Source organism: Oncorhynchus tshawytscha, linkage group LG11 (genome assembly GCF_018296145.1).
Source record: "Oncorhynchus tshawytscha isolate Ot180627B linkage group LG11, Otsh_v2.0, whole genome shotgun sequence".
Taxonomy (NCBI): domain Eukaryota; kingdom Metazoa; phylum Chordata; class Actinopteri; order Salmoniformes; family Salmonidae; genus Oncorhynchus; species Oncorhynchus tshawytscha.
The window spans coordinates 17,169,378-17,195,027 of NC_056439.1; the positions used below are offsets into that span (position 1 = coordinate 17,169,378).

The 25,650-nt window shown below is 42.7% G+C and overlaps 1 protein-coding gene across 5 annotated transcripts in view; it reads right to left on the reverse strand.

Moving 5' to 3' along the window:
* syne1b (spectrin repeat containing, nuclear envelope 1b) overlaps window positions 1-25,650 on the reverse strand; it is a 142,230-nt gene that overhangs the window by 107,337 nt on the left and 9,243 nt on the right. For 4 of the 5 annotated variants that reach the window (XM_042329843.1, XM_042329844.1, XM_042329842.1 and 1 more), the window contains exons 1-17: window positions 14,242-14,435; window positions 10,493-10,657; window positions 10,086-10,238; window positions 8,453-8,596; window positions 8,033-8,200; window positions 7,645-7,803; window positions 7,187-7,351; window positions 6,806-6,940; window positions 6,370-6,528; window positions 5,861-6,069; window positions 4,933-5,041; window positions 4,531-4,695; window positions 2,987-3,154; window positions 2,476-2,652; window positions 1,967-2,107; window positions 1,576-1,736; window positions 254-404 (exon numbers count right to left, since the gene is read on the reverse strand). In XM_042329843.1, the coding sequence (XP_042185777.1) occupies window positions 254-404; window positions 1,576-1,736; window positions 1,967-2,107; window positions 2,476-2,652; window positions 2,987-3,154; window positions 4,531-4,695; window positions 4,933-5,041; window positions 5,861-6,069; window positions 6,370-6,528; window positions 6,806-6,940; window positions 7,187-7,351; window positions 7,645-7,803; window positions 8,033-8,200; window positions 8,453-8,596; window positions 10,086-10,238; window positions 10,493-10,657; window positions 14,242-14,355 (2,643 nt within the window). In that variant the 5' untranslated portion in view covers window positions 14,356-14,435. Of the gene's footprint in view, window positions 1-253; window positions 405-1,575; window positions 1,737-1,966; window positions 2,108-2,475; window positions 2,653-2,986; window positions 3,155-4,530; window positions 4,696-4,932; window positions 5,042-5,860; window positions 6,070-6,369; window positions 6,529-6,805; window positions 6,941-7,186; window positions 7,352-7,644; window positions 7,804-8,032; window positions 8,201-8,452; window positions 8,597-10,085; window positions 10,239-10,492; window positions 10,658-14,241; window positions 14,445-14,994; window positions 15,092-15,312; window positions 15,482-15,728; window positions 15,842-16,073; window positions 16,239-17,113; window positions 17,252-17,677; window positions 17,786-19,819; window positions 19,930-20,667; window positions 20,865-21,121; window positions 21,307-21,542; window positions 21,636-22,681; window positions 22,766-22,977; window positions 23,074-25,650 lie in introns of those variants that run through there. The other variant, XM_042329845.1, reaches the window with a different exon arrangement.

Below are 25,650 nucleotides of genomic sequence, written 5' to 3' on the forward strand. Positions count from 1 at the left end.
GGGAGGATAAAGATTGTTAGGGGACTAAATGCTAACGTTGATTAATTAGCACTTTTCTCAAATGTCAGATCAATAACAAAGGTTTTACTGTTGGAATGGGGTCATTCAAGTTAAGTTATGAGTGCTCTGTTGAAATGATCTGTCCCTGATTTGGATCAAATATGGAAAATCTTCGAAACAATTAACATGTTGTGCAACCGTCTAGGGAAAATGTGCTGAAACATACATGAAATGCAGAGGTTGCTGACAGTACCTTTACTGTGTTGATCTGTTGTCCAAGTGGAGCAGTGGAACTCTTTAAAGCATCCAGCTCTTTCTCTTTCTCAGAGATCCACGAGGAGAAGGCCTCAAACTCTGTCCCGAACCGGTCCCACTGAGTCTTCATCCCATCAAGAGCCTTGACACTTGAAAAGGAGAACAATTCATTTAGCTCAGTGATTCTCAGCTGGTAAGTCGGGAGGTTTTGAATGGGTCGCAGGTGTCAGACTTTTCATTTATGTTTTCTTTTGCTGGGATGAAAAAACACTCAGTCTGAACTTTAATGACTAAGAACACGTATAATGTGTGTAGAAATTATAATGAAACTACATTTTACTATCGTTTAATCTCTGAAAAGATTTTTCTTCAATCACCATATTATAAGCATATTTAGTTGATTTTGTGGTCTCAAACCAGTGAGTTTACCAATGTTCTTCATTAAGAATATGATTAATAGCCAGCAGCAAGCCAGAGCACCCTGCATACCACTGCTGGCTTGCTTCTGAAGCTAAGCAGGGTTGGTCCTTGTCTGTCCTGGTCAGTCCCTGGATGGGAGACCAGATGGTGTTGGAGGGCCAGTAGGAGGCACTCTTTCCTCTGGTCTAAAAAATATCCCAATGCCCCAGGGCAGTGATTGGGGACACTACCCTGTGTAGGGTGCCATCTTTCAGATGGGATTTTAAACAGGTCTCCTGACTCTCTGAGGTCATTAAAGATCCCATGGCACTTATCATAGGGGTGTTAACCCTGGTGTCCTGGCTAAATTCCCAATCTGGCCCTAAAACCAACATGGTCACCTAATAATCCCCAGTTTACAATTGGCTCATTCATCCCCCTCCTCTCCCCTGTAACTATTCCCCAGGTTGTTGCTGTAAATGAGAATGTGTTCTCAGTCAACTTACCTGGTAAAATAAATATGGAATTATTGACATTTACTGTCAATATAGCATACTTTTCTTTCCTAATGGTTATAGCGTTGGACTAGTAACTGAAAGGTTGCAAGTTCATATACCCGAGCTGACAAGGTATACATCTGTCGTTCTGCCCCAGAACAGGCAGTTACCCCACTGTTCCTAGGCTGTCATTGAAAATAAGAATTTGTTCTTAACTGACTTGCCTAGTTAAATAAAGGTAAAATAAAAAAATTTATAAAGTCTCTCAGAGTAGAAGTGCTTATCTAGGGTCATGTTCTCCTTGTCCATGTAATGTTAATCATTATTATCTAAAAGACAAAACTGATTCTAGATTAGCACTCCTACTATGAGAGCATTTATGAATACAGGCCCAGATCAGAAGCTTGAGGAGGTGTTGTATTACTCTTTCTTGAGGCCAGCCTCCACTTTGTCCAGTTGTTCACTAAGGGAGCGGGCTTGCTTCTGTAGCAGGGTGCTGTTCTTTGGGCCGAGCTGGATCTCTGCTGCTTTCCTTAACAAGGTGTTCACCGTGGAGGATTCTGCGTCACTCTGCTTTAAAAGGACCTGTTATGACAATGGAGAATGTGAGAGTCAGAATGTGATTGACACGTTGCGATATGACTAAGTTGAATTATTCTTGAAAGGTTTTAAAATCTTAATTTCACATCGCAACATGTAGCCTGAATAGCAAACCTTTAATGTAAAGACATGATACAGCCCTGCCAACTGTCAACTATCCTTCCAAAGTGTCAAATGCCACACTAAAATGTTCCCAAAATGTACTTCTCCCTCACCCTGGACTGGTCCAGATCAGTAGCCAGGCTCTCTGGGCTACTGAAGTTGAGGTCTCTGTCCATGACAGAGCGGGCCCTTGTAACAAACTCCTGCACTGCCCTCTGCTGACCGTCAAACTCCTGCCACGAAGACAGGGTCACCTGGGGGATAAACAGAGACATTCAATACACAGACACCCTGACACCTGGGGACAGGGACATACAGGGACATACAGGTAATACACAGATGAACAAATGGGGACGTTCAGCACACTTATTAACACCCTGATATGGTCTGCATTGTTACATCTTGAGCAGACAGGTCGTTTCTAATCCACAGCAAAATATACCACAGGTAAAAAAAAGTCCTGGACTAAGAAGCACTTTTAATGGATAATCTCAATTAAATACGCTTTTTAGTCCAGAACTAAGATGAATCTGTGTCTAGGAAACTGACCCTAAGGCTCTGGAACACTGTGCAAGAGGATTTCCAATAACCCCAGACAGTACATTCTGGTGAGAGAGGTCACCTCTAACTCCTGCTCCTGTGAGTCCATGGTGTGGTCCATCTTGCTGAGTGTTGTCTCCAGACTCTGCAGGTCCTGCTGTAAGGTCTCCCCCAGCCCCTCCTCAGCCTGTAGCTGATGGCCCCTGGCGATCTGCTGCTGCACATCCTTCCTCTTCATACGCAGACGCTTCAGCTGTTGCTGCACACGGACAAGAGACAATCAAGATGTACGTGTTGGAATGTCATGCAGATGTTTTACATGTCATATACTGTATTACTGTTTGAAAAAATAATGCATCGACTGTTCAGTATGAAAAGAAAAAGGACATTTCCAACAACCACAAAAAAAACATCATTTTCTTTCATGAATACAATGTAAAGTTCCAACAGCCAGGGCAAAGTTTGTTGCTCCAACTCAATCATTTTACATCGCATAAACCTTTGAGAATAGTTCAATCTAATCAGAAGCAATGTGCGGCCAGTTATCCATCTAACATAGACAGCCAGTGGTGCTCCACTCCAGTCCGACTTACCTGGTGAACCTGGAGCAGTTGCTGGGCCTCCCTGACGGTCTCAGAGTCCAGTATCCTGGTCACTTCCTGGTGTACCTCCTGCTGACCCTGCACCAGCTCATCCAGCGTACCACGCACCTCCTCCCTGAACTGCACACAGTCCCCCACTGCCAGGACCAACTTCTCAGACTGGGAGACAAAAACACAAGAGAATATAATTTAAAAAAAATGTAATTCCCATTTCCAAAACAAAACAAATGCAGGACTTAGACACCAAAAATTACAGAGATACCTCGCATTCAAACCAAGGTGCAAGAACAGTGGAGCAAACTAAAGAAGAAAATATATTCAACAACTCTTGCTATAAGGACAATAGAAGTTGGTAAAACAGACTTGGAGACAACACAGAGGAAAGCGAAACAGCCTCACTCAGTGATAAGGAACCCTAGCTGACCCAAACAATCGATAACATATCACCTTGAGGTAGTGATAGTAGTGGATCGATGATCAAACCACAGAGGGAGAGTATCAGGAATGTGGGTGCAATATAATGCTGTGGTTCTGACTGTGTGGCCCGGACATGGGTTATGCTACAGCGCTGGCTACCTGGCTAACAGTATGTTGATTTATATTAGACTATTCTTCAATAAGACAGAGACTATATTTAATAGAATAATTCAGCTCCAGGATTGATCCAGATAGACACTGCTAGGACCTGTAATAAGGATCACTAATGTCCATCTGGAGGAGATTTTCTCATGGGACAAACTGTTGCAAAAGACAGACTTCAGCAACAGAAGAGTGTTGCAGCCATCGAGTTCTACATGCAATTCTGACTATGGTTGCAGCCCTATGTCCTACAGTATCTGGAACGACGAGAACTAAGTAAGTAAGTTATGGGTCTTTCCATGTCATTTCAGCAAGCCATGACACCCAACATCTCAGATTGTTCTGAAATCATTTATTTAGTTAGAAACACATAAGACTAGCATTTATGCAACATTCTTTTGTTTAAATATAACTTGATGTGTGAGAAATTAATCTAATTGATTGCACACAAATTAGCCATTTTAATTGATAGGATTCATATACTATTCAACAAATATAGTACCTAACATCTGATTTGGAACACATTTTTTTAACAATGGGTAAGACTTGAGGAATTCAAAATAAATGGACAAAAGTGCCAATCCCACCATAAAAGCCAGTATACAGTATAAGTTCTCTATGTCTGGCAAGTAGTATGGAGATGCGGCTTGGAGTATTGCTTCTTCAACTTATGCAATCTAATCTAATCTCAGTGAATTTGGTGATGTTCTTTCCCATCTTCAGAGAAATTAGTCATTGAAGTTGTTAGGTTTATGTCCCATCCTAAATCCTGATTTCAACAGGTTCTGACCACTAGATGGTGCTGTTCATGCTATTAACTTTAAAAAAAAACTATTTCTAACTACATACTACAAACAATCTGAGATACTGGGTGTGAAAACTCCTATTCTTTGTGCTTTTTGAGGTGGAACAAACCGTATGTAATGTAATGCCCTTCCCAAGCTTAATTTCCTTACCTCAGTTAGATAGAAGAGGAGGCCCTTGAAGTTGGTGGAAAGTTTATTCAGGGCCCCAGCCTGCCTCTGTGCATCTGTCTCAGAAGAGATCTCTATCAGCACAGACAGACGGGATTTTAGCCAGCCCAGGTTCCCCTCCTGCAGCTCTGCATCGTTCCTCAGCTCCTGGAGAAGGGAGAGTAAGGTGTCAATGGTTACTGTTCTGTACAGTGTATTTAGCTTAACAGGGTCATAATGAGTAGGGCACACCATTGAAAAACATTTTGAAAAGGAAAGCCCAGGTAGTCCCTCCCTGTTTTAGTCCATTTATGTCAGTTTGGTTCCTAATGAACCCAACGACCCTGATGTCTTTAAAACATCAAGTATATGCATTGTCGTACACACAGGGGGACTCCAACTTACTGTAATGGTGGACTTGACCTGTCCGTACTTGCTGGGGTCATTGGCTCGCTTCCTCAGCAGTCTGAGTTGGCTCTCTTTAGACGACAGCCAGGCTGACAGCTCAGAGAACCTGGAATGAAGATGGGCAAACTATGATCATACTGTATATCTACCCAATAATTTAGTTTTCATTAGGTTTAAATAGTAAATAGATTAGTGGTTTGTTACAGTGGCGTCATTTCAGCTAAACCTAGGGTATGGCAATGTGACAAATACATTTTTTAAAGCTCATTTAATGTATTTCGACACAATTTAAACATTCTAAAACAGCGAAAACAAGCAACATTTACAACAGCCACTATCACCTAGCCTCATATTCCCTTCAGTCGATATTAGGGGATTTATCATTCTACAAACATATAGCAATTAGCTGCTGCTCACTAGTTTAGTGCCGGGATTAAAAACTCTAGTTTAGTTTCATGTGAAGTCAAACAGCAGTTACCTAGCCATCTACAGCCATATTCCACCTCTGCACTGTTTTAAGAGAAAAGTTGCTCTGTTCACAGCAGATGCCTCGACTCGATGCGCTCTAAAGACATCCCACCCGCTCAGCCAGCCAGAAAAAAGCATGCCCTTTTATCCGCTAAACTGCATTTCCCTTTTAATCAGGATTGGAATGATTTCAGTAGCCTATTTTAAATTGTTGGTGTTGAGCTACGCTACGGTATGGCAACTGCCATACTCTGCCAAACCCAGTTGACGCCCCTGGTTTGTTATTAGTCAGTGCATAAATATGGATAGTGAGTAATGAGAGACTACGAAAAGGCAGAAAAGGTCCTTGGACTTGAAACAAAAACAAAACAAAATGGTATGTTATGAGGTTTAAAAAGATAATACAAATCATCATCATGACAGTCTTGGATCAGCATCGTTGGTGAGGCCTTATTACCTAGTGTTAAACTCCTTCCACTTATCAGGGTGATGCATCAGTTTGTGATGGGTGCTGTCTATCTCCTCCCGGAGTTCAGAGTAGGCCTTCTTAGAGCTGTCCAGAGTCTGGTGGGCTGGGTCTCTGTCCGGGAGCTTCTGACACAGTTCCTCCATCAACTGTAGTCTCTTCTCACACAGAGACTGAGGACCCTTCTCTCTGAAGAAGCCCTGCAGAAAGGTACATTGTTAATGTGACAAACTCTATCACAGGGAGACATCAAGTGCCAAATACATTGACAATCATCAAACAATAACTTATATCATGAAATGCAATTTCTGAAATATGCACTGTGGACCAGCACTGTGATTGTGATAGATTTTATTCTACAGGGTAGAGTGACAGTCCCCACACATTCACTGCCTGTATGGGCCAGATCATGTGATTTCGGCAAAGCAAACTGAGTTGCACCATGGAATAGAGATCACTATTAGATCAGGATGGAGACCACAGCCATCAACCCGTCTCACCCTGTGTTCCTTGACCAGCCTCTCGCTCCCCATGCCAGACAGGTGTCTGTTCTCCCTGGTCAGCTCTGACTGACACTCCTGAAGGGAGACCATCAGCTTGCTTCCCTCCACCTCTACCTTCAGTTGCAGCAGGTGGTAGGGCGCCTCTGTCTGGACATCCTGGACATCCTGAGAGGGAGGGAGGGAGGGAGGGAGGGAGGGAGGGAGGGAGGGAGGGAGGGAGGGAGGGAGGGGGAGGGAGGGAGGGAGGGAGGGAAAGGGAAGGGAAAAAGAGTGAGGGACTCTTTCAGTCTCACTGTTAACCTGAACAAACTATACAATACAATGAAGGTCTATCCAGGACTGACGAAGTGCACTAGACATTGAAGAGGAATTTGATAGGCTTTGAATGATTATGATAGCTAGTACGTGTCCTTTCTGTCAACATGGCACCAACCTTCCAGTGTTTGTGCAGTTTCCTGACTGTCTCTTGCAGACTCTGCTGCTCCTGCTCTGGCAGGATGTCTGTCAACTCATCACATGCTTTCAGGAACGCATTGAGGACCCGCTGGTCCAACTGCCCAAAGAACTCCTGCAAATATTGACAAATATTTGTCACTGAGATTTTCCTTATGATCCTACCCCTCCTCCCCTTATCTACTGATTCCCTAGTCAAGATTAGCCTGGTCCAGATCTGTTTGTGCTGTGCAGCCAAGTGTGTAGCCATTGTCATGGCAAACATTAAACATGTCACACAAACAGATCTGGGACCAGGCTAAGTCCAGATCAAAGAACATCTAAAACCCTGGTCCTATCCATGAGCAAGCTCTTGTCTTACTGTGTGTTTTTTGAGCAGGTCTTCTGGGTGGCCTCTCTCCGTCAGAGAGGCCTGAGCCACCTTGAGCACCTTCTCCAGCTCGACACGGGACTCATCAAACCTCTTCATTAAGCTGCTGTTGGCCTCCATGTGTTTCCTCCAGTCAGTGGACTCCTTGATCATGGCCTGTGACACACAAATACAGACATACTCACAAGCAGTCTCATCATCACCATCATGTCCTTCAGGGACAGCAAAGTTATATTGAATTGAGTTGAACATGCTGTATAGCGCGGCTACGTCATTCAGACGCACTCTCCCTCACATTACACAGTGCGCTACATACGTTTCCTCTGTCAAAACCCCATGATTGATTGATTGATCAAGATCGATTATGTTTATTCATTCATTTCCAAAATTACACACAGCCCTAACCTAACCGCGAAGCCTGCAGTGCCATGTATAGTCATGTCTAATACCCGTGAGGACGCCTGCAGGTCAACAACTCTCTTCTGCAGCAGGGCCATGTCCATGTGCTGTAGGGTCTTACTGCTGTCCAGGGTTCTCTGGATGCCCTGATGGTTCTTCTCAATCACTGTCAGACACTTCTTACAGCTCTGGGTGAATGTCACCAACTCCTGGAGAGGCAGAACAAGGATAGTAGAGTTTAGAGACTTTGGGTTACTAGTAATAACATAAATGGGTCAATTAAGCAATTTGTTCATGTTAACTAATTAGGCGATTAAGTAGAATTATGTTTTGTTTATGTAGAAAGTCGGTCTAACAGTTTGAACGGCAACCAAAACCTAATCCCTCAAGCACGTTTCATCACTCATTCTGTTCAACCCCTGACCCTCCTGATCTCACTTGGCATTTCTGTTTGAAGTCCCCGGGGGCCTCTGAGTCCCTGGAGCAGGTGATGTGGCTAGCCTTCTCCAGAGCCTGGTAGAACCCGGTGATGTTCTTCTCCATCTCCTCCAGAGGGGGAAGCAGTGACTGGGCCTCCCGCAGCAGCGGCAGACACCTCTCCCTTATCTGGTGGGAGGAGGACACAGTGAGAGAGGTAGTGTTAAGGTCATCTGGAGAGGAATGGCTGATCGGAAAGACTAGGTGATAGACAAGAGGTAATCACTGATCTAACAAAGTTGGCTTGGTGAAAGCGGGGCTTCCAGTAAATAACTTTCAGCAATCTAGTAATATCTGATCAATGATTATTCCAAGGAAAGGAGGAGGGGAAAGATGCAATTTTGAACAATTCGAACAGGAACAGTTGAGCTGGATGGTCACCTTGCTCATCTCCTCCTTGATAGAAGCCATGACAGCCAGCATCGTTGAGACCTCATCCGGGGATGTGTCCTTGGTCAGTAGTTGGGCGGTGCGGGTGGCTGTCTTACAGGCTGCCTCCATGGCAGGCACTTTGTGCTTGATGTCCTGGAAAGGGATGCGGAAGGACAGAGATCAAACTTCGGTCCATTCCTTCTTACTTTAAGTATTTATGTATTCATTAATTGATTTACCATTTACGTAAGCGGGAATGTCTATAAAGAACAAATGATTTTGATTTACAATAACAGCCTGATGACATTGCAACAAAGTGAGCCAAGCTGAAAACTTTATAGGTAGTTCAATCAATTTTGAAAGAAAAGCAAATGTGAATGTTCTGTATGTTCTGTGTGCCTTCAGAAAGTATTCATACCACTTAACTTATTCCACATTTTATTATGTTACAGCTGGGTTATATTGAGTTGTATCTCAACCATCTACACACAATACCCCATAATGACAAAGTGAAAACATGATTTTAGAATTTATGCACATTTATTTAAAATGAAATACAGAAATATCTCATTTACATAAGTATTCATACCCCTGAGTCAATACTTTGTAGAAGCACCTTTGGCTGCGATTACAGCTTTGAGTCGTCTTGGGTATGTCTGTATGTTTGGGGTCATTATCCTGTTGGAACATAAATATTCACCCCAGTCTAAGGTTGTTTGCACTCTGAAGCAAGTTCTCATCAAGGATTTGCCTGTATTTGGCTTCATTCATTTTCCCCCTTTATCCTTACCAGTCTTTCAGACCCTGCCACTGAAAAGCCTCCCCATAGCATGATACTGCCACCACCATGCTTCATGGTAGGAATGGTGTTAGACAGGTAATCTTTTGCCTTATGCTCTCAGTATTTCACATGCTTTTTTGCAAACTCCAGGCACGCCTTTTTAGCAGGAGTGACTTCCATTTTACCACTCTCCCAAAAAGCCCAGATTGGTTAAGTGCTGTAGAGACTGTTGTCCTTCTGGCAGGTTCTCTCATGTCCGCCAAGGAACTCTGTACTTCTGTCAGAGGGGTCTTCGGGTTCTTGGGCACCTCCCTGACCAAAGTCGTTCTTGCCCAGTTGCTCAGTTTGATCGGACGGCCAGCAGAGTCTGGGTAGTTCCATATTTTTTCAATTTTCCAATGATGGAAACCACTGTGCTCTTGGAGACTTTCAACACTCTAGAAATTGTTTTATAACCTTCCCCAGATATATACCTAATCATCTCAGAGATCTACGGACAGTTCTTTGGACATGGTATAGTTTCTGCTCTGACATGCACTGTCAGCTGTGGGACCTTGTATAGACAGGTGGGTTTCTTTCTAAATCATGTCCAAACAATTGAATTGGCCACAGGTGCTCCAATCAACTTGTAGTGACATCTCAAAGATGATCAAATTCAATTGGATGCACCTGAGCTCAATTTGGAGTTACATAGCAAAGGGATGTGAATACTTATGTAAATGACATATTTCTGTATTCTGTATTTGATTTTCAATAAATTTGCCAAAATGTCTAAAAACATGTATTCACAAAGTCATTATTTTGAATAAGTCAAGGGGTTATAAATATTTTCTTAAGGCACTGTATGTACGGGATGGGTACCTCAACATCTTGAACGAATGTCCTGACATTCAGGAAGGACACTTGGACAGGGGCAGTCATCTTGTCATTGGTTGCATTCATGAAAGTTTTGAGAGTAGCGATAGAGTCCTGATAGTCCTGTTTCAACTTGTCCACCTCATCCGCTCTAGCATACTGCCACGGAAACAGTGAATACAATGAATGTCTTTATAATTTGAGCGTTCAATGTGAACTTTGCTTATAAAGGCAATGCCAAGATCTTTTATGACACCTGAGTCTCACAGCCTAAATAATAGTGGTTAGCCCTGACACATGGCTGTAGACTTATGAGTCTACAGCCATGTTTCATGGCCCAATCCAGAAGTATGCTTCTCAATAATCATAATCGTAGGTGCAGGAAAAATAGGAGATTTAAAAAAATAATTTACATGTTTGACTTTAACGAACAGCTCTCTCCATCTCCCATTGAGAAGAAGCAGCTGCTGCTTAAGGTCTCTGGAGACGGTCTCGTCGCATGTCTCGATCAGGAAGTTCCCTGCATCATTCATGTCCATGTGCTGTTGGATCCAGTGAGGAAGGTTCCGGAAGAAGTCCTAGGGTTGAAGAAGAAAGACAGAAACTCTACACAATTGATAGCAATAGCTGTGAGCATAGAATATACAACATTGAATATTCTTTAAAGGGGCCAACAGACATAGTGGGTGTCTATACAGCCAAAAATAGTATTTTGGCACAGCGTTTCAAATGTAATGTTGACCCAAAAAGCATATATAGTACATTCGGAAAGTATTCAGACTGCTTCACCTTTTCCACATTTTGTTACGTTACAGCCTTATTCTAAAATGGGTTAAATAAAATTAAAATTAAAATAATCTACACACAATAAACCATAATGAGAAAGTGAAAACAGGTTTTTAGAAATGTTAACTAATTTATCAAATATAAAACCAGAAATACCTTAATTACATAAGTATTCAGACCCTTTGCTATGAGACTCTAAATTGAGCTCCGGTGCATCCTGTTTCCATTGATCATCCTTGAGATGTTTCTACAACTTGATTGGAGTCCACCTGTGGTAAATTAAATTGATATGACATGATTTGTAAAGGCACACACCTGTTAATATAAGGTCCTACAGTTCATGTCAGAGCAAAAACCAAGCCATGAGGTCAAAGGAGATAAGATTGTATCGAGGCACAGATCTGGGGAAGGGTACCTGAAGCATTGAAGGTCCGCAAGAACACAGTGTCCTCCATCATTCTTTAATGGAAGAAGTTTGGATCCACCAAGACTCTTCCTACAGCTGGCCGCCTGGCTAAACTGAGCAATCGGGGGAGAAGAGCCTTGGTCAGGGAGGTGACCAAGAACCGGATGGTCACTCTGGCTGAGCGACAGAGTTCCTCTGTGGAGATGAGAGTACCTTCCATAAAGGCAACCATCTCTGCAGCACTCCACCAATCAGGCCTTTATGGTAGAGTAGCCAGACGGAAGCCACTTCTCAGTAAAAGGCACATGACAGCCCGCTTGGAGTTTGCCAAAAGGCACCTAAAGGACTCAGACCATGAAAAACAAGATTCTCTGGTCTGATGAAACCAAGATTAAACTCTTTGGCCTGAATGCCAAGCGTCACATCTGGAGGAACCCTACGGAGGAAACCTACGGTGAAGCATGGTGGTGGCAGCGTCATGCTGTGGGTATGTTTTTCAGCGGCAGGGAGACTAGTCAGGATTGAAGGAAAGATGAACGGAATAAAGTACAGGGAGATCCTTGATGAAAACCTGCTCCAGAGCACTCAGCAAAGGTTCACCTTCCAACAGGACAACAACCCTAAGCACACAGCCAAGACAACACAGGAGTGGCTTTGGGACAAGTCTCTGAATGTCCTTGAGTGGGCCAGCCAGAGCTCAAACTTGAACCCGATCAAACATCTCTGGAGAGACCTGAAAGTAGCTGTGCATCAAAGCTCCCCATCCAACCTGACAGAGTTTGAGAGGATCTGCAGAGAAGAATGGGAGAAATTCCCCAAATACAGGTGTGCCAAGCTTGTAGCATCATACCCAAGAAGACTCGAGGCTGTAACCGCTGCGAAAGGTGCTTCAACAAAGTACTGAGTAAAGGGTCTGAATACTTATGTAAATGTGACCCGTTTCAGGAAACTAGGCGTATGTATTGGGTCACTACTTCACAGGGGAGCCATTTGGACATAAAACCTTTTAATCAAAATGTGTTTTTTTGGGGCAGAAATGCCTTCTCGAACATGTGAACTTTCATGTGCCTTAATAACAAACGTGTAAGACATCTGTAAATACAAATAAATTTAAAAAATTACGAGCCTAGTTGGTTTAGCCACAGAAAAAGTGAGCAACCTTCCCGCTAGCTATTATTGGCTAAGATAATGAGTTGGCTGGACATGCCGAGAGATGAATTTGGATTGGTCTGCCATATAGCAGTAATCCTGTCTAACACCGACTTTAAAAAAAAATGTATCTGTAGTAAATCTGCATAATCCTAATGTCAAATTAAAGTGTACTGTTAGCTAGCTAATGTTAGCTGGCTGGCTTGCTAGCTAACGTTACGTGTATGCTCTCCACTTCCTGGAGGACCGAGTTTTGAAATCAGTGGAATTTGAGTATGACAGCTAAGGAGATGGAGAAAACACCTGCCTCTGGATTACATCTTCAAACTAAGGGCAACGATAGCATCCGACAGGAGACGCGTCCAACCATGATGTAAGATAGTCTAGCTAGCTACATTTTCAGATATTATACGTTTCTAACTTTAACATAAAATATTTTCATTTCAAGTGTACTGTTAGCTAGCTAGAAAACGTTAGCTGGCTCGCTAACTAACGTTACGTGTATGATCTTATAATTTGTATATCAAAGCCACTAGTTATAGCCTAATGTTAGCTAGCTAACATTGAATCTGGTTGGTTAGCTACCTGCAGATTCATGCAAATTGGGATTATGGTTCATTGTTTACCTGGCTAGCTAGCAACATGTCTTAACAAAAGGCTCTCGTTTTAGTGTGCCAGAGCGCAGAATAACTGATTGAATATCAACACCCATTGAATATGGCTGGTGTCAGTAAACGTAGGCAAAAAAGCATATGAAATTGTTGCCAACTGCACAGTTAAAGTCACCAATGCTCTGGATAACATGAAAACAGCCTAACCAGCTCTGCTAGGGCGGGAAAAATGGTCAGAGTGGGGTTTTCTCTCATTATGGAAGTAGCTAGTAAGCTAGCCAATGTTAGCCAGTTAGTTTGGGTGCTTGACTACCGTTGTCAGGTCAGAATGTTCAGATCAACCCTACTCCTCGGCCAGAGCGTCCAGTGTGCGCTCTGAACGCGAAACAATCTGGATTTACGTATGGACAATTTGAAAGCACAGTTGCAGTCACCAACGCTCTGGATAACATAACAGCTTAACCAGCTCTGCTAGGGCGAGTAATGTTCAGTGAGCTGTTCTCTCTCTCACTTAGATGTAGTAGCTAGCAAGTTAGCTTGCATGCTTGACTGCTGTTGTTAGTATATTCGGATCAACCCTTAAAGAGATGGGTTAGGGTTAGGGTTAGCTTAAGAGAGTGTGAACGATGCTGAATGGTGTAGACAAAGAAGGGCTCTTAAATAGCAGTACCAAAACATTCAAAGGGCATTTTCTCAAATGTAAGTTTACAAGTTCATCAACTTTCAAAGCAAAATGACTTTCTCATTGTTCCTCAACTGTAGTGTTTGATATTCCATTGTGTAGTTCTGAGACTCTACTTTTATACAATGTAAAAAACACAATTTCAAATTTTGCTACATAAGACCGATTTGAGCCGGACGTCACAAATGTGATATTTCAGTTTTTTGTTTTTTTATACATTTGCAAAGAATAATTCAAACCTGTTTTCGATTTGTCATTATGGGGTATTGTGTGTAGATTGATGAGGTAAACATTTTTTTAAATAAACTTTAGAATAAGGCTGTAACGTAACAAAATGTTGAAAAAGTCAAGGGGTCTGAATACTTTCCAAATGCACTGTAAAACCAATAAGAAAAAGGGAATGGGAGGTAGAAATGTAAGCTGAGAGTATTTTTATTCCAAAACATCAATTGTTGTCATGGAATAAATAAATACTCTTAGCTTAAATGTTTCCCTTTTTGCCTGCCACCCACCCAGCCTCAAGCTCACCCGTTTTTTGTTCTCTGACTGGTTGAGCATCTGCTCTGCGTCCTCCAGCCAGGCCTGCAGTCCAGCCACCGTGCTGCTGTACTTCTCCCAGTTAGAGATGACCTCCTCCAGCATGCTCCTCACGCTACGCACCTCCACCGACAGGTTCCTCCACTGGGCCGACGTGTCCGACAGGAACTTACCCACCCCCTCCGCTTCCTCAGCTGAAAGAAAACATCATGGAGTCAGTTCTCTCTTCATCATGACATACGATTTTTCAGTGGTTAATTGGGTCACGTACCAACCCATTACTCAAGATCTTATTAATAGAGCCTAGTACAGAGACGTTTCAAGGCTGTTGGATAAGCCAAGCAAGTCAAGACAGCAAGGTATTTGCATTTGCAGTGTTTCACATTCCAAGACCTACTGTGACTATTGTTACTGTATCATGCAAAGAGTAATTGTGTTACAGGAAATTATCTTTGTGGAAGAATATAGAGTAGTCAGTTCGTAAACAGCCAGGCGCAGTGAGATTCTATCAGATTTCTTGGATTTTTTTGTTTGACAGTGAACCACTAGTGCACAGCAAATCAAAAGCTAGTGTGGTCACCATGTTAGCTATTGTATATCAATACCAAATGAATCTAGACTTACCTTTCCTACTGATCTTAATGCCTAGAATATGAAATCAACAGTTAGCACACCCTCTCTGACAGACAACATTCAATCAAAGCACATCTGAGGTAAACACACACAAAAGAAAAACCCCCCTACCTGAACCATCAGACTTGATGTAGACATCTGCAGCTTGCCTGAGTGCCTTAAATGTTGTCTCATACTGTTCAAAGAACTTGTGTCCATCAATGAAGGACTGTTGGGAATGATGATGAGATAAGCATGGAATTATCATGAGGATACGATTGGAACAGTATCCATTGAAAATGAGCTTGGTGGTTCCAGATCTGTTTGTGCTGTCTTACCAACTCCCATAGTCATTTTCATGGCAAACATGAGGTTGGCTAAACAACACAAATAGATCTAGACCACCAGGCTACCACAAACCAGTAACAACTAATGGAAAGGCCAACTCACAATGTAGCTATGCAGCAGTAGTTCCACGGAGTCACGGCGGCCATATTTGATGATCCAGGACTTGAGCTTGGACTCAGCCAGGATGAGAAATGCCATCAGACGGTACTTCATCTCCCAGAATTCCAGTTTGATCAGGTGGGCATGAGATGATGTGGACACATAGTTGAACCTGTTTGACAAAATAGAAAATCCATATTAACATTCTTATCAAACTGATCAATATCAGTCTTATTTAAGTAATGTAATATTTTCCCTGATCTGTTTGTGTTTTCTTGTCAACTCATGGGTTGACGACGACCGTAGGAGTTGGCAAGACAGCACAAACAGATTAGGGATCAGGCTAATATTGTCCAGAGACATCCATAGATGTGTTACAGTATTAACACTAATGTAGAGATGACTGAAGGATGACTAACCTCTCGGCCATGTCTTGGAGCTGTTCAGAGGGGACAGGGACCCCGTTCACAGATCTGTCTCTGTGGATCTGCTGGAACGTCTGCTGGTGGGATTCCAAGTTCTTCAGTACCTCCTAAAAACACATATCCACATACATGCACGCTAAAATAAATAAAAACTTGTTGAATCATTTAGACTAGACACGGGTGCAACATCCAAAACATCATTGTGACTTTGTCATCCTTTCTTATATGACCAACAAAACCAAGAATTTTGAGATTTGCTGTACCTTCGCACAACGCCTATCCAAGGATCGTTTTACCACAGCACATGTATATATCATGAGATTTGCTCTTGCTGAATACCTTGTGCTGCTCCAGCTTCCTGTGGATCACGTTGGCTGTCTCTTCATGGGCTTGTTGGATGGGAATCTCCTCTCTCAAGGCGATCTCAGCTCGATGCAGCCAGGCTCCGATCACCCCAAGTGGGCCAGGCAACGACTTATCCAGATGGATGTGCCAGTCCAGGAGCTAGCATAGGCAAATATTACATGTCCAAAGACTTTGAGCAGGTGCTGGATTTTAAAAAAAGTACAAGTCTGCAAAATGTGGCAAAAACTGCGATCTATGCTCCCATGTGGTTTGTTAGTGATATTGTTTCGACCACTCGGGTCTTCTTCCAGTTTCAGTCAAGGAGCTGCAACAGTCACCCATTACAGCCAGAACAATCAGTACAATCGAGGCATTAGCATTAACCATGCCGTTTAAAAAGCAGGTGGTGCTTAAAAAGGTTTCCACATGTTCTCAAGCATCTACTCCAGTGGATGGCCACAGTGCTGCGCTACTCCAGTCCACAGTCCATATAGGCTGGGGACACTCTATCAAGTGAACAAAACCCTTTCTGTTCCCCTCGCTCCAAAACTCGCATGCCCTCTTAATGAGCGCTCCTTCGAAAGCTTGCGCCTCACTGAACACTCATTCAGTTTATTATGATAGCTATCTGGGCTCACATTCTGCAATGCAAGTCTCAGTCTAACTAATAAACACAGGGCAAATGAAAATGAGTTGGCGGACAAAAATAACAATTTCTCAATGACAAAGGTTACAGTCTATTTATAATGGTCTCTGTGGGCCGGTTTCCCAGACAGAGATAAAGCCTAGTCCTGGACTAAAAAGCTATTTCAATGGAGATCCTCCATATAGTACGCTCTCTAATCCATAACTACAGTGGACTTGATCTGTGTCCGTGAAATCGGCCCTTTTGAGTCTGGCCCTTAGATTGTGTGTAGTCTTGGGCTGGTTGTGCAGTAGCCTGGTGGACTATCTTTGTAAATAAGATTTGACTGAAGCAATATGGGATCAGGCTAGTTGTCCAGGGGTCCATAGACAGCAATACACTGACTCACCCTGATAGAGACACGTTCCCACGCTTGTTTGACCAGGGCCTGGTCTACAGATAGCTTCCCATCCCTGTGCACCGGCTGCAGCAGAGGCTCTGTCTGTTTCTTCTTTATCTCATACTGCACACGGAAACTCTTGAAGCCCTGGAGCAAAGTAGAAACACGAGTATTAGAGGTGTTACATTCACATTGAGTATGTGACACACAGGAACGTAGAGCTCAGTCAAATATGGGCCTGTTCTTAATAGTCTTTCCTTTTATTTTTAGTGCCCTCTTCCCACATCCTTTTTTAAAACGTCAGCGAGGACATTTAAGATACAAGAAATTGATGAAGGATTATTGAGAAAGAGTCATGGTGTTTACAACGCTCTGTCTCTTCCCTCTACACGTAGTATGATGTACCTCGATGTTACCTCGTGACCTGGAACTAAATATACCGTAACATTAGCCAGCTACATACGTAGCATGAGATTTGGTTCCAATCACCTGGTACTTGTTGGTCAGGTTGCTCTCTGCCCCCTGGTATTATCTGTCAGATTGCCGTCTGCCCCCTAGTCACCTGGTACTAACCTGGTACTTGTCGGTCAGGTTGCCCTCTGCCCCCTGGACTCGCAGCACGTCCCTCTCCAGTTGATCCAGCCACACCTTCAGCTCTCTCAGAACCTTACGCTCTTCTCTCTGGGAAGTCAGTTAACACACAGCATTCAGATGACACATAATATTCAGGTAATACAATGCACCATTATTCTTCCTCTCTCAACCCGAACAGAATTCTCAACAAACTACATACAGTGAAACCACTCCAACGAAAACCTTCCAAATAGATTTCCAGTACCACAGCAAGCACAATAAGATTCAAAGCAAAATAAGAATCCCTGATGAATCTATGTATTCAGTGACAACATACCTCAAGCATTTGCTCTATATCTTGAGGACCATACTATCCAGGAAAGAAAGCCACACGAAGAGATGCAAACAAACAGACAGCACAGAAAGGCATTAGTGGCAGCGAGAGAGAGAGAGAGAGAGAGAGAGAGAGAGAGCAAAATCAAAGCGAAGCCATGACAAACATAAAGAAGAGGAAATATAGCACACTGCAGGCAGACACTACACTACATGGGCATGGATGGACTTACCCGTAGGTTTGGGATAGAGAGTGCAAAACTTGGAAAGTAGCGAAGAAGCAGCTTCAAATGCAACAGGAAAGATAACATAAGATGGAGTGAGAGCGTGACGGAGAGATGGAGTGAGTGAATGACGTAATGCACAATGAGGAAAGTAAGATGATTGCCGAGTTCATGCAATGACAAATTGTTTTTATGTATCTTTTTTCATAAAAGCTGTCGTTGGTGTACTGGGAAATATGGTTAGCAACAAGCATTAGCATACTGAAAACACAAATACAATAGCAGATACAACAATACAATAACAGAGTACATAAAGTATTACAACAATGAGGGTGCCAGTATTAGTTAGCCACTTGATATTAAATATACTGTAGCTGGGTAAACTAGAACAATCATACTGAAAACGCAAATACAATAGAAGACAAAAGAAAACAAAAGCAGAGAAAAGTACTTATGGGAGAGGTGGTTCTAATCCTGGATGCTGATTGGTTCAAACGGAATACCAGTCAGTATCTTTTCCACAAGTTACCACCGGCTAAATCTATGATGTTAAAATGCCTATTTACTCTGTTCCATCTGACTGCGCAATCCACTGTCTCATCAGCTCAGTCAGGCAATTTATATACCTAGATCTACCCTGTAAAAAGCATCTAGACTTGACCTCCTATTTCTTTTAGACGAGCATTTGGTTTTCAACAGCGGAGATTTGTAATAACCTTGCTGTCTGTCTCTCTGACATTTGAAACATTGTTTCAATATTAAAATTCGATCTCCAGCTGTCCTATGGTAATGAACATGTCGGCAGTACCACAGCAAGCACAATAAGATAAGACAGACAGGCTGGCATCTTTTATCAGCCAGTCGAAATCATGAATTACCATAATTTTTGTGGATATATACAAAGAAATGTCAATAGAAAAACAAGAAATGCAGCTAGTTTGCTGTCATTCCAGCTTTAGTTTGAAGTGATTGTGTTAGCTGTGTAGTTGGCTATCTCTTCTGAACAATGGTCTGGCGAGAGAGACAATGCTCTATGCCAGACGAAGTCTCACATCATAAGGTCATTGTTATGGATGTATCCAAAGAAAGATCCACAGTTGGCTAGCCAGCAAGCAAGGGATAAGGACGTTGACAGCCATCATGGCAACGAAACATGTAGAACGAACAACTGGGTCATGTCCATAGATTTAGAACAAAAAGACTTAACGACAGGGTCTCGTCTCTGGCAACCAAACCTTGGGTAGCAACCCTAGATTTGTGTTGGGACTATATCTTGTGGAAGGATTAAATAGTATTAATAAATTCATCCAAATAACGATTTTAATGAAAATATGTCAATCATTATTTGAATATGTTGGTAACCCGTTGTATAAAAGTGATAATACCCTCGAAGCCGGTGTTTGGAGAATATATTGGCGCGGTTTGCCGGCCCGAGACGAACAAAACCCGTGCCAATATATCCTCCAAACACTGGCTTCTCAGGCATTATCACTTAAATAAAGCACTACAACACAACACTGAGTTTGCCAATGCCAATACAGTACTTGACTCAGGACTACATATAATATAGAATATAGCTTGGTACCTCATCTTCCTGTCCATCTGTCTCGGAGTGGTGGGGGTTGGGGTAGTGCTTGAGGAACTGAGCAACATATGTCATGATGGACTTCTCATCTGGTTTATCTACATCCACATCTGCAGAAGAAGAGAGTGAGAGAGAGAGTCTGGCGTGAAAGTAAATAAATAATAAAACAATGACATTAGTGGTATCCATCAAGCAAACTACAGTATGTCAATCAAGTATGATTGATGTGTCTATAGGTCTATATGCCACTTTCGATTAGCCGTATGTAAACTGTAGTCATTTAAAATGTATATATATAGAGTAAAATACAGGCCAGGCAGGAACATCATTTCTATAACAAATATGACACAGTAAAAACAGGGAACACATTTGTGCCCTGAAGGAGACTACATTTTGTGTTTCCTCTGACACACTGACATCTAATTATAAATGTCTCCTGTCATCTCTATCGCTGACCTGATCTCTGAGAAAATGAGGGCCATGATAAACACAGACGTTTATTGAGGTTTGTAATGAAGCCTCAGGGCTCAGGAGTCTGATCTCTCCTGAAGTGACTGCTGCTGAGCTGCTGTCTGCATTATTATCTCCAGACAGACGTATCAACAACACTTTGAAGGAACGAAACACCCATAAATAAACCTCGCACAATCTTCAATGAAAACTTTAAAAGAGTATTCCATAAAGTTATGTTGGAATTGCATAGTTTTTGCATCATGGAAGACAGAGGTGGAGATCCTTTGTTGCTGCCCTATGTACCAGCCGGAGCTGGGGATGAGTGAGGGAGTGTACGCTTATTTTGACAAAGCAATCTTTTATTTTTCATTAAATAGAAGAGGAGAGGTAGTAACCTTCTGGATCCAGCAGGCGTGGGATGCCCAGCTCGTTCTCGGCCAATGAGAAGGCTTCCTCCAGATTCTCTTTGTTGCTCCTCCTCCTCACCACCTCCATGTCCACCAGGTCTGGGCGGATGGCATGGACCACAGAGTGGAACGCCACCCCGCTCCGCCAACTAGCACCAAAGTCCTTCACTTCCATGCCCTGACGCCTTGGGACAAACAGAAGTATATGTTCACAGCCGGCCGGTGGCAGAGCACTCTTGAAATGATAACTCAAATTACGATACAGACAGTTCGGGTGATACAGACAGCTCTGTTTCCTATACTCTTGGCTGACGTGGAGAAAATGGTAGAGAAAATGATGTTGAACTGGTCTTAATTTAGTTGTAATGACATCATTTCAACCCGTTTTGCCCGCTGGAGCACTGGTTAGAAAAGCTGGCCAAATATATAATGGCATACGTACTTGGCGGCGGTGTACTGCACCCATCTGAGCAGGGCCCTCTTGGCGTTGCCCTGGAACTTCTTGGGTACTACCTTCCTCTTCATAGGGGGACTGCCCGTCTCTGAGTTACTGGCCATGCTGTCCATTGAGGAGGTACTGCTGGACAGGGCTGCCAGGGCTGGTAGGTTACTGGTCAACTCCTCGATCTGACAGAGGGTCAGCAATTAGAGCAAACATGCTGTGAGTAACCATAGCAACATCAAAAAACTGTATGTAGATCCAATTAGATTAAAAAAGTGCATTAAAGTGTCACTTCTCGATATAACAGGTAAAAACAACACTGAAGACCACTCACGGAGAGTTGTGAGACACTGTTAACAATCACAGACAGTCATATTACAACATGTAAGTGTCAAACTGACCAGATACAACAACACACTACCTGGAAGTAGAGAATGACGGTCCATATCAACCCCAGGACAATGGATGGTCGACCGTCTGCGATGTCAGTGGCATGAATGTTGACTAGCTTGATCTGTTGGGAAAGAAAACCCCAATTTAACTGCAATTCACAACTTGTCATGAAATGAAATGTCTGGGAAATACATGTACTCATACATAAGTACATTCTGAAACAATGTTTAACAAATAAAGGCATTGTTGAGGGAGTGGGCCATTGGCATAGTAATGACGATTTTATGTTTTTTCTTTCACAGCCATCAAAATCAGCTCTCTGATGCAACAACGTGATATTTGGAAGAGCGGAAGCAGGTGAGGCAGAAACAGCCAAGCTCAACAAAGGAAAAACATAAAAGCTGTAGAGTACTCAATTTGGCAGGACAGTAACAATAAACCCAATGGAGTGAATATCACTGTAACAAACTTTGGATGAGCAAACTAGTTGAAATTAAGGTTGCTGCATATTTACATTCGTCTTTTTATCGGATTTGTTTTGATGATGTGACTATTTCACAAAGTTTGGAGAAAGGAGAGGGCAGGAAAGATTTGACTCCAAAGTTTCAAAATGCATACAAAATGCATGACAACCAGAAAACACCTGGTTGATGGCAATACAATAGTCAAGATGCACAAAGAGGAAAAGAATGGCTCAACCAAAGAATAGCTAGGAATAGACACCGTGAATTAAACAAAAAGAATGCATACAGTATATGAACACAGTGTGTTTTACAGGCAGCCACTGACCGGGGATCCTCGGTACACAGACTGAGGTCAGAGGTCAGGCATGGTGAGAGAAGGTCACAGTAAGATACAAGCCTCAAAGCAATACTGACTGAGAGAGGATGTACCATCCATATGGCCTTGCATAGGTACACATTTTCACGCATTGCCTTAATTTATCTATCTTTGTTCATAAACACTATGATACAATGTCGTATTTTCAAACCGCTAGCATTAAACAGAGATGAATATTCTTTTCACAAGCCTGGGCCAAATGTTCTGAATAAAACCCTTAGAAGATATGTGACATTGCGAATGGGCCCTTAGGTTTACATGTTAAACTCGAGCTATGACAAAATACTCAGGGAAAATACTGTGTAGTTACTCTGAGGGCGTGCTTACCTTCCTGCCTTCAAGGAACCTGAGGGCGGTGCCGATGTTGGACACCCAGTGGATCCTCTTCAGCTGGCGGCCCTGCTCACATGGCTGGGGAGAGAGGAAGGAGGGTTCAAGTAAAGTTTAAGTGTATTTTCCATATGGAGTACTGTAAATACACAAAATCTTACCAGAGCGCTCACATTAAATACAGCAAGAAAGTTCAATACAATATTATGGTAATTAAATGCGACTGAACTCTGTAGCATGAACAGAATAATCCAGCATTACCAATTACTGTATATATTAAGAGCAGTGCTTACTAGTCTCTGTCCAGACAGCACCTCCAACAGAGCCAGAAGTTTCACCCCATCTTTGATGTCCTCGAAGAGGTCGGTGACCTCTAGAGGTGGTTTACGCTAGGGAAGAGAAGATTCAACAGTGAAACTAATACATTAATTAATTGGTAATTGGTAGGCTATACTGTTACAAATTATAGACCACCTATTGTTTAAAACTTCTTAGGGCTGCAATTCCGTTAACGGGATGATATGACAACAGAAATCTCATAATTAAAATTCCTCAAACATACATGTATCTTATACCGTTTTAAAGGTAATCTTGTTGTTGATCCCACCACAGTATCCGATTTCAAATAGGCTTTACAGCGAAAGCACCACAAACAATTGTGTTAGGTCACCACCAAGTCAAAGAAAAACTCAGTCATTTTTCCAAAGAGAGGAGTCACATAAAGCACAAATAGAGATAAAATGTATCACTAACCTTCATCAGATGACACTCATAGGACATCATGTTACACAATACATGTATGTTTTGTTTGATAAAGTTCATATTTAGAAATAAATCCGAGTTTACATTGGTGCGTACGTTCACTAGTTCCAAAAACATCCAGTGATTTTGCATAGCCACATCGATTCAACAGAAATACTCATCATAAATGTAGATGATAATACAAGTTAACACATGGAATTATAGATATGCCTCTCCTTAATGCAACCGCTGTGTCAGATTTCAAAAATACTTTACGGAAAAAACAAACCATGCAATAATCTGAGATGGCGCTCAGAAAAATAATCAAAGTAGTCGCCATGTTGGAGTCAACAGAAACCAGAAATCACATTATAAATATTCCCTTACCTTTGATGATCTTCATCAGAATGCACTCCCAGGAATCGCAGTTCCACAATAAATGCTTGATTTGTTCGATAATGTCCGTTATTTATGTCCAAGTAGCTACTTTTTTTAGCACGTTAGGTACACATATCCAAACGCTTGTGCAGTACTTCGGACAGAAACTTCAAAAAGTTATATTACAGGTCGAAGAAACATTTCAAACTAAGTATAGAATCAATCATTAGGATGTTTTTATCATAAATCTTCAATAAAGTTCCAACCGGAGAAATCATTTGTGTCTAGAGGAGCAATGGAACGCAGGGCGATATCATGTGGAATGCGCATGACCAGGAAATGGCTCTCTGCCAGTAACCTGACTCATTCAGCTCTTATTCAGTCCCACAACACAGTAGAAGCCTCATTCACGTTTCTAAAGATGGATGACATCTAGTGGAAGCCCTAGGAAGTGCAACTTCATTCATATCCCACTGTGAATGGGATCCTGTGTTCTGCCTTTCACCCAGGACAACGGAATGGATCCCAGCCGGCGACCCAAAAAAACAACTTCGTAAAAGAGGGAAACGTAGCGGTCTTCTGGTCAGACTCCGGAGACAGGCACATTGTGCACCACTCCCCAGTATACTTCTCGCCAATGTCCAGTCTCTTGACAACAAGGTTGATGCAAGAGTAGCATTCCAGAGGGACATCAGAGACTGTAACGTTCTTTGCTTCACGGAAACATGGCTCACTGGAGAGATGCTATCAGAGTCGGTGCAGCCAGCTGGTTTCTCCACGCATCGCCCTGACAGAAACAAACATCTTTCTGGTAAGAAGAGGGGCGGGGGCGTATGCCTTATGGCTAACGAGACGTGGTGTGGTCACAAAAGCATACAGGAACTCAAGTCCTTCTGTTCACCTGATTTAGAATTCCTCACAATCAAATGTCGACCGCATTATCTACCAAGGGAATTCTCTTCGATTATAATCACAGCCGTATATATTCCCCCCCAAGCAGACACATCGATGGCTCTGAACGAACTTTATTTGACTCTTTGCAAACTGGAATCCATACATCCTGAGGCTGCATTCATTGTAGCCTCATTAACAAGGCTAATCTGAAAACAAGACTCCCTAAATTGTATCAGCATATCGATTGCGCAACCAGGGCTGGCAAAACCTTGGATCACTGCTATTCTAACTTCCGCGACGCATATAAGGCCCTGCCCCGCCCTCCTTTCGGAAAAGCTGACCACGACTCCATTTTGTTGATCCCTGCCTACAGACAGAAACTAAAACAAGAAGCTCCCACGCTGAGGTCTGTTCAACGCTGGTCCGACCAATCTGATTCCACACTCCAAGACTGCTTCCATCACGTGGACTGGGATATGTTTCGTATTGCGTCAGACAACAACATTGACGAATACGCAGATTCGGTGAGCGAGTTCATTAGAACGTGCGTTGAAGATCAGACGGCATCCCCAGCCGCATCCTCAGAGCATGCGCAGACCAGCTGGCTGGTGTGTTTACGGACATATTCAATCAATCCCTATCCCAGTTTGCTGTTCCCACATGCTTCAAGAGGGCCACCACTGTTCCTGTTCCCAAGAAAGCTAAGGTAACTGAGCTAAACGACTACCGCCCCGTAGCACTCACTTCCGTCATCATGAATTGCTTTGAGAGACTAGTCAAGGACCATATCACCTCCACCTGCTTACCGCCCAAATAGGTCCACAGACGATGCAATCTCAACCACACTGCACACTGCCCTAACCCATCTGGACAAGAGGAATACCTATGTGAGAATGCTGTTCATCGACTACAGCTCGGCATTTAACACCATAGTACCCTCCAAGCTCGTCATC